At 38.3% G+C, this 14,359-nt stretch overlaps 1 protein-coding gene across 1 annotated transcript in view; it reads right to left on the bottom strand.

The window, feature by feature from the left end:
• Positions 1-261: 261 nt before the first annotated feature.
• The window catches only part of POT1 (protection of telomeres 1), a 101,093-nt gene continuing 86,995 nt past the window's right edge, over positions 262-14,359 (bottom strand). Inside the window, exons 12-18 of the mRNA XM_063446808.1 lie at positions 13,657-13,813; positions 11,038-11,240; positions 9,303-9,435; positions 8,578-8,666; positions 8,187-8,281; positions 2,417-2,522; positions 262-834 (exon numbers count right to left, since the gene is read on the bottom strand). Coding sequence (XP_063302878.1) covers positions 716-834; positions 2,417-2,522; positions 8,187-8,281; positions 8,578-8,666; positions 9,303-9,435; positions 11,038-11,240; positions 13,657-13,813 — 902 coding nt within the window. The 3' untranslated portion in view covers positions 262-715. The remainder of the gene's footprint in view (positions 835-2,416; positions 2,523-8,186; positions 8,282-8,577; positions 8,667-9,302; positions 9,436-11,037; positions 11,241-13,656; positions 13,814-14,359) is intronic.

The raw sequence follows: 14,359 nt of genomic DNA, 5'->3' as shown, positions 1-14,359 counted from the left end.
TCAGACTACTACTATATCTGGGCAGCAGCAATGACCATAGCACACAGCAGCCGCAATACATACAAAAAAAACCATGATGTGTACTGATGTCAATGCTGCCACCCAGGAGTACTAGGAGTCTGAACGCAGGACTTAATTTTTGTGTATTTGTATTAAGTAGTTTATGTTGAACAAAGATGCAAGTACAAGGTTAAGGGACAGACAGGCAATTGAAACACTAGTTGTACAAAGAATGTATTTTATTAAGAAAAGATCGCATCAGCCAAGCTGTGTTGTATATAAATTGCCACAAATTAAGTGTATTTACACAATAAGATTCTAAAACACAATTTCAGATTTAGTTATTGGTATTTACACTGCAACAGAACGCCATAGATCTATATTACAATGCATTGAAAGGTAGCTGCCACAACAATGAATAATCCATGATTCATTTATTTTTGTCTTCCCTTCAACAGATCATATTTAAAAATATATATACAAAAAGACATCATAAGGGATATGCCAATATAAACATGGTCACTATAACAAAAATGAACCACAGCGGTTCATTAGCAGTTAACACACTTATACAAAAGTGTCAGTCGTGTGTTTAATTTAGAATCCACAGTGCTTGATTGAAACAATAGGCAAATTAACATGTTAAACACACAAAAAAATAAAATAAATAAAATTGCTGCTTCTGAACGGGCTTCTTCTTGTAGCTTTGAAGAGATCAATGATTTAAAATTGTTCCTGTGACTTCAGTATCAAATACCTCATAGCAAATGTGTTCTTTTCCGCCATCTGAAGAATTGTAGGAACGAATACAGAATTCCAGCCAAGGACATTCACCTACAAATACAACAAAGCACATTAAGAATGCTAATAAATGCTCAGAAACTTGACCAATCCTGGTCAGAGTATAAAGGCTTTTTAAAGGGACCCTGGTACAAAAACAAACTCTAAAGTTGACTTTTCATAGACAGCTAGGAGATGTATAACATTTTGAGTTATTACAATATTATGGTAATAAAAATGGAATTACACTAGAGATTGTAACAAGCGTGCCCAACCAGGAGTCTGGTAACTTGCAAACGAGATCTCATCCGTGAAGCCACACTAATGTAAGAAAAAAATTCCTAACTAATGTGTACATTTGCAACATTTTACAAGTCTGCCAATTCTGGATATTCAGTTTTTCTCTACTGAAATTTATAGGACAATGCACTAAAGGGTAATTTGTCAAGGAGTGGCTTAGTTCACTAAAACATGATCTGAGGGCATCTGTATATTTCACTATAGATAATATACCTGCATGTATCTCGCACTTAACAAAACCACAGAATGTATGTACAGTTGTGCTCAAAAGTTTGCATACCTTGACAGTAATTGTGAAATTTTGGCATTGATTTTGAAAATATAACTGATCATGGAAAAATAAAATATTTTATTGAAGGATAGTGATCATATGAAGCCATTTATTATCACATAGTTGTTTGGCTCCTTTTTAAATCATAATGATAAGAAATCAGCCAAATGGCCCTGATCAAAAGTTTACATACCCTTGAATGTATGGCCTTGTTACAGACACAAAAGGTGACACATGAAGTTTAAAATGACAATTAAAGGTTAATTTCCTACACCGGTGGCTTTTTAAATTGTAATTAGTGTCTGTGTATAAATAGTCAATGAGTTTGTTAGCTCTCATGTGGATGCACTGAGCAGGCTGGATACTGAGCCATGAGGAGCAGAAAAGAACTGACAAAAGACCTGTGTAACAGGGCAATAGAACTTTATAAATATGGAAAAGGATATAAAAAGATATCCAAAGCCGTGAAAATGCCAGTCATCGCTGTCTAATCACTTATAAAGAAGTGGAAAATTTGAGGATCTTTTAATACAAAGCCAAGTTTAGATAGACCAAGAAAGACTTCAGTCACAACTGCCTGATGAATTGTTCGGGATACAAAGAAAATCCCACAGGTAATCTCAGGAGAAATAAAGTCTGCTCTGCAAAAAAGACAGTGTGGTTGTTTCAAGGAGCACAGTACGACGATACTTGAACAAAAATGAGCTGCATGGTTGAGTTGTCAGAAAGAAGCCTTTACTGCGCCCATGCCACAAAAAAGCCGGGTTACAATATGCCCAACACCTTGACATGCCTCACAGCTTCTGGCACACAGTAATTTGGAGTGATGAGACCACTCAAAAGGTATGCAAACTTTTGAGCACAACTGTACACGGTGTGCTCCCCAATCACCATTTCTCTTTGTATATTTGGAGCCTTCATTTTCATTTTTAAGTGTGCTTGTGTAATGCTGGCTTATTTCATCAGCACCACTATTTAGAACAGCACATTCGGAGCGTGTTCCCCAAATCCTTTTTTTCCATTTGAACAAAACTGATATTTCATTATAAAAATGTTTATACTTACTGTTATTTTTTCTTGGAGGGCACAGTGTTTCCATTATCTTGCAGAGTTTGTCTTGAAGAAGACTGTCCATTAATATCTCAGAGGCAGGTATCTGAAAAAACTGTTCCTAAATTTGGGAAAAGGGAGTGTTACAGTGTAAAACTGAATATTTGTACCATGCCAGCAAATACAATTAAAACGCTGTATGCAAGCCATATGGAATTGAGACAGCATTTAATACACTGACAATGTGTGAATATATTTTTTAGAATTGTAACTTTAATTGTAATTAAATTTAAAACATTCCATTTAAATAAAAACCTTAAAGGGCACAATGTATGCCTATGTATAAGGAATGTTCATCTTAAAGGAACACTAGAGTGTTAGGAACACAAACATGTATTACTAACACTATATTGTTCCCCTAACTATAGATGTCACCCCCCTCCCCCTGCTGTGAGGTTTGGAAAGTAGTTTTACTCATCTTTACTATCTCACCATGCTGGCCTCGGCTGACTCTTTGGCTGAGCTCTTCAAGACTGATGATCTCAACCAATCCAATGTCCATGTTGGCAAAACACTGTGCTGAGCCAATCAAATGGTCTCCAAGATCAAATAACCAAGTTTTACTCTGTTACAGAGGCTGCAGCGCCTCTAGAGGTGCATTTAACCCTTCCATGTAAACATTGCTGTTTTAAGAAAATCACAATGTTTTACACGAAGGGGTTAAACTGGCAGGACCTCTGCAGTGGTCTGTGTGACTTTAATTGCCCTTTAATAAAGTTATTTAAGCTTTTTCTTTTTCCTTTTGTCTGATTTTGACACTATAGTCACCAGAACAGCTACAGTTTAATGTAGTTGATCTGGTGAGTATAATCATTGCCTTTAGGCATTTTGTTGTAAACACAGCCTTTTCATAGAATTGCCCCCACATTTCACATTGCCCCCTAGGGACACCTCCGGTGGCCACTCCACATGGTCAATGGAGGTGCTACCTGGGGCAGTGCTGCACAGTAGGCAGCACCGCCGTTCAGCATCTTCATGGAGACACTGAACTTTCCTCATAGAAATGCATTGATTCAATGCATCTCTCTGAGGAGTTACTGAATGCTCAAGTTGGTGTTTGGCCCAGTCATCACCCCCCCCCCCCCCCCCCCACTTCCGATTTCAGACATCCAATGATTTTCCTATGGGAAAGCATTGGATTGGCTAAAAATCTTAAATTAAATAGTGTCACCAAGGAGGCGGTTTGGGGGTTGGGGCCAGTGCCGGCAGACCCACGCAGAGCTGGAAAAGAGGAGAGTTTTAACCGCTTTTAGGGGGCAAGGGGGGAGGCAAACAACCTTGTTGTTTTAACACGTTTGTGTTTAGTACATGTTTGTATTCCTGATCCTATAGTGTTCCTTTAATTATACTATTACCACTTTTATCCTCAAGTTGACAAATACATGAATAAAGCCTGTTTAGAGAAATTCTTGTGGATTTCTAAAGCAAGTTGACAAACATACATGTCTATTCCTTCAGAAACTGGGAGTAAGATACTACATTTGTTGACGTGTTTGGGTATCGAGTGCTTTATATGTACAGTGAAACCTCGGAACCCGAACTTAATCTGTCCCAGAAAGCTGTTTCAGTTCCGATTTATTCGAGAACCGAATCAACATTTCCCATAAGAATTAATGTAAATTTGATTAATCTATTCCAGACCACCACAATTTTCTGCATTTTAACACTAATTTTATAGTTTAATAATGCCTTAAAATGCATAAAATCGTATAGAAAAAAAAAACAATAAACACAATGAAAGAAAATGTAACTTCACTTTACCTGTAATGATGAGAGTTGATGGCATAAGTGGAAAGGAGAATAAATATTATTGATTGGATGGGGATAGGCATCTATTCTTCTGGCATTTGAAATGTATCTAAAGTGAGACATAGCTTTATAATCGAACATGTTTGTGGCATGATTTGTTTGGTAACCGAGAATCGTTCTTGTACAGAGATTTTTTTCTCAATGTTTTTTGTTCGACTACCGAATTATTCTGGTAAGGGACCATTCGAATTCCAAGGTTTCACTGTACTTTGTTTCATTAAGCGATTAGCAACTTGACTGCATCTATTGTTTTGCAGGCTAGATAATACACTGTCATTTCAGAGACCCTTAGTGTTTCTCTTGTGTACCAGCACATACTGCATACTGAAAAATGAGCAGCTACTGTTACCACTTTAAAAATATATTCATAGTGGAGCATAATGTCAGTACACAATATCTCAAGTCAAAAGAGGCAAGAACACATGTAAACAAAAACCCATAGAAACACAATAAACAAGGAATACAGTTAGAAAAATATATACCGTATATACTAGAGTATAAGCCGAGTTTTTCAGCACATTTTTTGTGCTGAAAAACCCCAACTCGGCTTATACTCGAGTCATAGTCTGTATTATGGCAATTTGCATTGCCATAATACAGACTGGGGGGAGAGGGGGGCTGGCAGAGCTGTACTTACCTTTCCTGCAGCTCCTGTCAGCTCTCTCCTCCTCCGCGCCGTCCGTTCAGCACCTCGGTCAGCTCCCAGTGTAAGTCTCGCGAGAGCCGCGGCTCTCGCAAGACTTACACTGGGAGCTGACAGAGGGAGCTGCACAGACCGCGCGGAGGAGGAGAGAGCTGACAGGAGCTGCAGGAAAGGTAAGTTACAGCTCTGCCAGCCCCCCTCTCCCCCCACTGAACTACCAATGCTGGACCACCAGGGAAGGAGAGCCCCCCTCCCTGCCATGTATCAAGCAGGTAGGGGGGACGAAAAAATTATATAGTAATAATAAAAAAAATATAATAATTAAATTAAATAATAATAATAAAAAAATATAATTAAATAAAATAATAATAATAAATAATAATAATTAAATTCAGATGTAATCAGATATAATAAGGGGGATCTTTAAGTCTATACACTGTAGTTCCTGTGATTGTTACTTTCACATGTGAGTTTTGCATTTGCTAGAGCTGTACTGAAATGAAAACAACAATTTTAAAGAACTCTGACATCAGCATTGGATGCTTTTACCCAATGACAATGCCAGAAGACTTTTAATTTATATAAATTCTCAAAAAATAAAAAAAAATGCCCACCCCCCACCAGGGCTCTGCAACACACACACACTGCACTCATACACACACACGCTGCACTCATACACACACACACGCTGCACTCATACACACACACACGCTGCACTCATACACACACACACGCTGCACTCATACACACACACGCTGCACTCATACACACACACACGCTGCACTCATACACACACACACGCTGCACTCATACACACACACGCTGCACTCATACACACACACGCTGCACTCATACACACACACACGCTGCACTCATACACACACACACGCTGCACTCATACACACACACGCTGCACTCATACACACACGCTGCACTCATACACTCACACTGCATTCATACACTCACACTGCATTCATTATACACACACTGTAAATAAATATTCAATTAATATATTTTTTTTAGGATCTAATTTTATTTAGAAATTTACCAGTAGCTGCTGCATTTCCCACCCTAGTCTTATACTCGAGCCAATAAGTTTTCCCATTTTTTGGGGGTAAAATTAGGGGCCTCGGCTTATATTCTGGTCGGTTTATACTCGAGTATATACGGTAAGTAAATATATAATAAGAGAAATGTACAATGACAAATAAAAGATCCCACGAAACGGGAGAAAGCAACATCACATCGGACACTCATTTGTAGTAGAAAATGTATTTAACCCCTTAAGGACCAAACTTCTGGAATAAAAGGGAATCATGACATGTCACAGATGTCATGTGTCCTTAAGGGGTTAAGAGGAAACCCCCCCAAAACAGAAACAGAGATAAATGAAACAAACAAACAAAAACTTTCCACTAGTGTAGATACTAGGTATGTTAGGATAATTTAAAAAAGTAAAGCTTCACATAATTCAATGCTTTCAGTAATATCTTGGGCCAGAACCACTAGGCTTGTCAAACCTTTAAGAAAATCTGGGGGCACAATACGCCTAATGCACCATTTTCTATAAGGTTACGGCAGGGCTTGATAAATTTGTTTGGAATCTAAGAGGCAGCTAAAAAAATTAGGAGCCAGTCATTTTCAACGAGGAAACGCAATTCTTAAAGGGACACTATAGTCACCAGATCCACTACAGCTTGATGTAGTTGTTCTGGTGTCTATAGCCTGTCCCTGCAGGCTTTTCAGTGAAAAGGCAGGGTTTACATTGCTGCTTAGTAACACCTCTAGTGACAGTCACTAAGACGGCCACAAGAGCCTCTGCATGAAGGCGCTGAATGTTCCTCATAGAGATTCATTAAATTAATGAATTTCATTCTTTATGAGGACATGCAGATCTGCACATTTGTTGCACATGCACGAAATCCCCTCAATGCTTTCCTAACAGAAGTCATTGGTTTAGCTAAGATCATAAAGATTGATAATCTCAGCTATGGAGGTGGAACCAGCCACGGCGAAACTGGCACGGCGTTGGAAAAAAGGGGAGTAAAAACACCTTCCTCATGAGATCAGAGGGGCCACACTCTGACAGGCTAACATACACACTCACGCTGATAACAGTCAGTCTCTCTCTCTCTCTCTCTCTCTCTCTCTCTCTCTCTCACAGGCCGTCTGGGATTTGTTGAGCCCTGGGTTACGGTTTTATGTGTTATTAGTATTTCTATAATATACTGACTGGGACCCTAGAGAGTTTCTATCACCCAGTAATAGAAAGTGTAGTTGTTTGTAGGACAGAAAACAAATACCACCATTTGTCTGGGAATTCCTTTGAATTACTTTCAAATAGAGTTATTTTACATTTTCTCAGCATATATATACCTCCAATATATTTTACAGCGTTTTACGGTTATAAAATGGGGATAATTGACAAGTGATTTATATCCAGAATAAAACAAGGAGAAGAAGTCTCTACTCAAATGAGTTTATGATCTATTAGGAAGGAGTACAGACACACAAGAGAAATAACAGCATGTCAGAGGGGAAGAGGAACTGATGGATAAGATGCCGGTGACGAAATAAGTCAGTAAGACTTGTGTTGGGAACAAGCGAACAGTGGAAAGAGACAGAGTGGGCTGTGATATATACAGGAGAGGAAACAGATGAGGGCAGTGAAATGAGAGGAGTGTCATCCAGGAAGATGGTAGGATTTCCTAAAGAGGTGTGGTTGCAGTGACTTGTTAAAGGACTGGAGGCTAATGTAGAGTCTGATGGCATGGGGCAGGGAATTCCAGAGGAACGGGGCTGCCATTGAAAAATCCTGCAGATGAGAGTAGGCAGTGCGCGAGAATGAGCAGATGTCTAGAGTTGGTCATTTGCAGAGTGAAGGGACTGAGAAGGGGTGTATTTGTTGAGTAATTAGGAAATGGAGTTGAGTGAAGACTTTGTAAGTTAGTGTTAGCCTGAGATCTAATTATCTTAAATGATAGTCAAACTTTAATGCACTGAACCACAAATAAATATATATACACACGCATACACATACATTTTAAAACACTTACTGCACTCGCTAGCATCTCACCCCCTGTACATTTATAAAGACTGCAGGGATCAGGAAACTGGAAGCAGTTATAGTAGCTCCAAAGAAAAGGAACGGTTTACATTTCCATTTGTAAAACTATACATTTTCTGTAGTACTGTAGTATTATCTGTATGGATGTTCGAATAAGATGGTGGAACTGTAAAATGCAGGGTTTACTTTTAAGCAATTCTACTCACAGCATAGTTCCATAGGTAGGCCTTAAGCAGACCCGTTTCATCGGCCAACGTAAAATTCATGACAAACACGTGTCTTAGCGGTTCAATACCCAATGCTAGGGGGGGGGGAAATAAGGAAATATTTAGAACAAAGATCAATCATATATTCTGCTATGGGTTTTAATTTGACTATTTTTATAACGCACTATATAATATGCTTCAGCCCTGTGAAAAATAAATCCTACATGTACATGATAACGAAATATCATATAGTCATACATGTGAAGTGAATGTGCGGTGTTCCATGTCACAGACACTCACGGTAAACTGGATACATTGTGGATATTGTGGATTACATTATAAATGTTATAAAAATAATATGTGTTTGGATTATTGTTATATGAAACCTCACCTTCTGCTATTGCAGTGGTCTCCCAGGAAGATGTGTTTGCTAGAGGAATGAGTGCATCTATACGTTTAACATTGGAACAGTTTCTGCACCTAAAAATGGAACAAGTAATCTTTTGTAAATATTGCTGAACACGGTAAAATATTTATACTAACTTGCTTATATTACGAGAGCGATTGTCAAACACATGTGCCAGAGCAACATTCAGAAAAAAAGTGCATTACTCACTGAAGCATGATACAAACATCTTGTTAAAGGGACATCATAGTCACCAGAACCACTACAGCTTAATGTAGTTGTTTTGGTGTCTATATCATGTCCCTGCTTTTCCGAGAAAAGTCTGTGTTTACATTGCTGCCTATGAACACCTCCAATGGCAGCCACTAGAAATGCTTCCTATCGGATGCAATGCATCTCTAGAAGGACATGCTGATTGGCGCAGCACAATGTTTTGCCAATCACCTATTGGAAAGCATTGGATTGGCTAAGATCATCAATATTGAGGCCATGGAGGCGGGGCCACTACTCCATAATGTGTCTGGCTTAAACATTATGTATTAATCAGGAATATTCACACCCATAACCAACACAGATATAACCAATGTGTCAATCTATGAAGAGTATTCTTTATCTGAATTATTAGTGTAAGATGCATATGGAATAAATACCATAAAATGACAGATTCATAAATAATAGTCAAAAAAAGATTCATACAACTTCAATCTTACCCATAATGCCATCTGTTGCCTTCAATGAGAAACGGGGCCGAGAGATCTATTTCGAGTTGTTGCTTGTCAGATTTAACAGGTATTACGCTGCCGAAGTGTTTTGATAGTTTGTAAATTTCCTGCAACGCAGCTCCTGAAAACACATGCAGATAGTTATAACACTTCACATATGTACTAAAAAATAGGTGTACTAAGTATTACTTGGTATAAAATATTTTAAAATTATACTCTATAATGATCTGGTTTAAGAAAAAAAAATCTTAATTTTTTTTTTTTTTTTAAGTATTCGTAGCAATGTTCATAAACAAACAATTTCCAAAAAGTACTGATATTTTTTTCATTAAATGAACACTCCAAACACCTAAAGCACAATAGCTTGCTGAAGTACGTGAGGTGTGAAAATGTGTGCTTTTTTCATTTTTAAAAATGTGCAGATTTCAATACAAATTGGCATGTCTATACATTAAACTTGTTACACCCCCCCTGGCTGTAAATCTTGATACTACCCGGTTTGGTTAGCTCAGTGGAGACAAAGTCCACAAGAGGCAGCAATGGCTCAGAGCACCTGCCTTGCAAAGACTTTTCAATAAGCTGCATTGGGAAGTCTGTGATTGGAGTCACAGAAAGTCTGGGTGGGGGGAATTGTACGTGTTATGCAAAAATAACCAAGATATACAGGGTGGTCCATAAGTCCATAGGGGCTTACGGGCCACCCTCTAGAATGTTTCAAAAGCCTACTGGCTATATTGGCCTAAAAAAAGGAATGTCCCTGTCAATTCTTTAATATATATATATATATATATACACATACTACTACTACTAACTGACTCTATATGTTTGGCCAGGTACAAGGTATTTGATCCAAAACACATCAGACAGATTTTAAATGGTTGACACTGCAACAATCTGTCAATAATATACTTTATATTACTGGTACCATAAGAACACTACATATAGATGATCAATCTCAGCAGAAGATGTAGACAAGACAAAGTAAATACCATCTGAATCAGCTCTCTCACAGGGGATAAAACGGGTTGAAAACGTGTGCCTGCAATTTTATTCAGAATTCCCAAAAATATGTTAAATTAATAGAATTCAGTAGAATAGCACGGCTATGTTTTTTGGTATAAATACACTTTATGGACTACGGGTAGTTATTTTGTTTGAGACACTTTTTTAAAAAGTTGTAGCAGGAAGTGATTTAAAGTGACCGTATTAAAAAAAAAAAGAAAAACTAAAAGAAACAACCCCCCCCACCCAAATAAAAAGTTTACTTTTTTTACATTTTTGAATAAAAGATAACCTATGCAAATAATAGTCTGTTTTACTTTTTACATTTATGCCATTAAATATACAATTTAATTTCCACCTTAGTTTGTGGTATACAGTTACATAGTTACATAGCTGAAAGGAGACTTGTGTCCATCAAGTTCAGCCTTCCTCACATATGTTTTTCTCTGTTGATCCAAACAATACAAGTAATGAAACAATAGATGCTGCACACAATTTATATACGTACTATGGAATTACAATTAGATACATATTTTGTGTGTGACAATTTGAAAGTACACTGGAAGTTAACTGAAGTCACAGTGACACCTAGTGGATGTTTTCGAGTTCGCGTTTTAATCAGGTATTTTCAGGAGGGAACGATCACAAAACACAGAAAAAATATTCAACTACACATTTTAGTACCAAATTCAGATTTTAGTTTATGCACATCACATATTACCTTCCACCATGATTAAAGTGTTTTCTGGGTCTTGGTGTAAATCACATTTTCTCACAAAATGAGCAGCTATACACCTGTTTGGATTATTAGTGCCCCATACCGCAGACTGATACCACTCTGTATTCTGGATAACTGGCTTTGGATGTAACATGACACGCTCTTGAAAAATAATGTTTAAATCGTGCTCCTCTGGAGCATCCTGCCTGTAGCAATGTAAGTAAAAATAAATCAATTACAGCAGTTATTCCGATTTTATCAACATAGGACAATACCTAAATGGATAAAACTATTTTTATTTTACATTTTTTTTAAATTTAATGTATTTTAGATTTGCAGTAAAAGAAACAAAAACATTTTTATTCTTCTGGAGCTAAGAAGAATAAAAATATATAAGAAAATAAAAATACATGTAACCTTTCAATAAGTATGAATTAATTAAAAATTATATAGTATTTCTTGAAGCTCAGTGTATTTTACGAATTTCTTGATTGAAATAATTTAAAAAGCACATGATAAAATATAAATCTCCTTGCAATAAGTTGCCTGCACATCTTATTGATTCAACATTCCTTACAGAGAAGGCATATACAATTATTTATAAGTGGTTACAGATCAGATAATAGATAATAAGACAAACTGTAAAAATCAAAGTATCCACAGTGGTAATGATAGTATGTGCTCAATTTGAGGGTAAATCTAGAGGATGTAGGAGGGAGGAAGGACAAACTTCACATGTCAGCGGATACGCCAAGGAAAGTTAGAACATATATTGTGTTCCACCGATGACCGTAAAGCCTGGGAAATTTGAACTGAAGAGCTATTTAATAAAACTCTCCTGGGGACACTCTCTATTGTGCATCTCACCAACTGAGGAAGCCAGAATCGGCAAAACGCGCTTTGGGTGCCTGTTATTTTATACTTTATACCCAATTGGCTTTTGTTTTATTTTATTTTCAGTGTTTTTAAACCTTGATTTAATAAACTGTTTATACACATGCTGGCTCTGCCCCTGATCTGCCTCTTTGTCAGTCTTAGCCAATCCTATGGGGAAGCACTGTGATCGGATCAGGCTATCACTTTTTTTTTTAATTCTTTATTTTATTGAGGCTTTTGAGTTATACACAACATAAAATAGCATTATGAGCTATTGGCACATGAACAATAAATGCAATCAAGTAAAATAGGCTCCAAGGAAACACTGCCTCATTTTTTTTCTCTCCAGTAGATAACAATGCCTGTGTGATACATGAAAAGATGAGAACATAGGATATTCTTACGCACTAAAATGAATGAGAATTAACAAAATTATTGATAACCAAGCTGGGTGTTCATGTCTATTAGGCAGACTATGCGTTCAGTTAGACTTAGAGAAAAGGCAAGACATGGTAAGGGTTTTGTATGGAGTATCATGCTAATTGTCAGGTGCTTGTGTGGGTGAGCTCTATGGCCAAGTGAAAACTGGCCCATTAGCCAGTTGGCTCGTAAGATACAGCTACAGGTAAGGTAGCGTGAAGCATAAGACTATGTCATCTTCCCTGTAGTGCAATGTGACCAATAGGTCCATATGTAGACCAAGGGAAAATACTCAGGACAGAGATTAAAATAACACTATGGTGGTGGTCCTGCGTGATTTGAGACCATGGGGTAGGTATGTAACCCAGAGAGACCGGGGTAGACTTTGTGTTGCTAAGGGGGAAGCCTCCCTTGAACCCCAACTCCCATTGTCATAGGTGTTTGGATTTCATCCAATTCCCATACATGCTCTCAAGCCTCTACCTTCCTGCACAGTCTCAGTGAACCAGAGCCCTCTGTTTTGCCAGCTCCAGGGACGGAGAAGGGCCTGCATGCGAGACCCACTGCTCCGTTTGCTCTCGGCCTTGTGAACTTTGTCCTGAGAGGGGCGTGAAGTCTTGCATCGTCTCAGGGGTTGTAGGTGAAGCACTGGAGTCTGCCTCCTCCTGGCCCTCTTCCCGGGAAGGCAGTAGTGGGCGCCGGTGACCTTGACACCTGGGTCGGTGCTGGGGTGTTGGTACCTTCTAGTCCGGTGGTACTTGCGTGCAGTCGGTGGCATCTTCCGCTGACACCGACCTGGTTTAGTGCTGCGGCGATCAGGAGGTAAGCTGCACGACTGGTGAGTATGTTTGCTCTTCTCATCACGCCCAGTCATTCTATTCAAGCCTGTCTCAGGAAGAGACTCTAGGTATCTACCGTAGGTGGAACCGGTGGCACGGTCAAAAAGAACGTTAGTTATGCTTTATTTAGAGCGTTTCGGCCGGAGCTCTCTCTATGTGTGGCCGCTCAGTATGGCGGTCAGGCCCTGCCCCCCAAGCTACCACTTCTGATGATATCAGCAAGCAGTGGGCAGGTCTAAAGGAAACAGGGACAAAGACAGCAGCTTAAGGCTTGAATACAGATTTTACTACATTTAGGAAGGCATGGTGGCTAGATGGTGGTTTTAACCCTATAGGTTCAGGAATTCATGTTTGACCCTATAGTGCTCCTTTAAAAACGGGACGCTGTGAGGCAAAAGAAAATAGAAATGATGTAATTCTCCCTAAAATGTTCAGCTATCGATGTAAAAAGTGATTCGAAGAGTTCCTCAATATTAGAAATACTTACAGTGATTTACATTTCGTGCAGTGAAGCTTAACAGATTGATCGAGTCTCTGCGGCTGAAAACGTTGCAGTTGCGCTCGGACACGGAATTTGTTTGGAGCGGGACTGTTGATTACAGTGGCCAGAGGTATAGTCTGCCAATCACAATGAGATGTGAGAACTGCAAAGACATTTTTGGTTTGCAAAATAAATGCCAGAGGTTTTAAGCAGTATTTAAAGCAAAATTATTTTTAAAAAAAAAAAAAATATTTCATTAGCTTTACGAGCAATGTTCACAAAGGCACAGAGACATTGAATTAAAAGTATAACAAGAATACATTCATGAGGGAAAACTACAAAATAAAAATGCAAATAACTCAAGCCATCAGGGTGTAAAAAAGAAAAAAAACTTGAAAAAGGTTTCTCCAGGTAACCGGGATTTAATTTTAATGCATTAAAGCTCACAGTAAATAACTTACCTTGATAAATAGGCATCTGGTTTTCACAAATAAAAAAAAACTAAACCAAACAGCCTAGGTTTCCAGACTATAATCCTGGCCCGCTGAGCCTATTGCAAACTTTAACAATTATATATGAAAATCTCTTTCCATTGGTCATCTCTGTAGAGTGATACAGGATGCTCGTTTGTAGGAAGAAAACGGATGTGTCGAGCGTGGCAACACCTGCACAGTTTAATTAATAAGCCAGCCACAGAATATAAGGCAAA

Source organism: Pelobates fuscus, chromosome 3, assembly GCF_036172605.1.
Source record: "Pelobates fuscus isolate aPelFus1 chromosome 3, aPelFus1.pri, whole genome shotgun sequence".
Classification (NCBI taxonomy): Eukaryota; Metazoa; Chordata; class Amphibia; order Anura; family Pelobatidae; genus Pelobates; species Pelobates fuscus.
The sequence above is the reverse complement of the archived record's forward strand: the minus strand, read 5'-3'. Positions and strand labels throughout refer to the sequence as shown.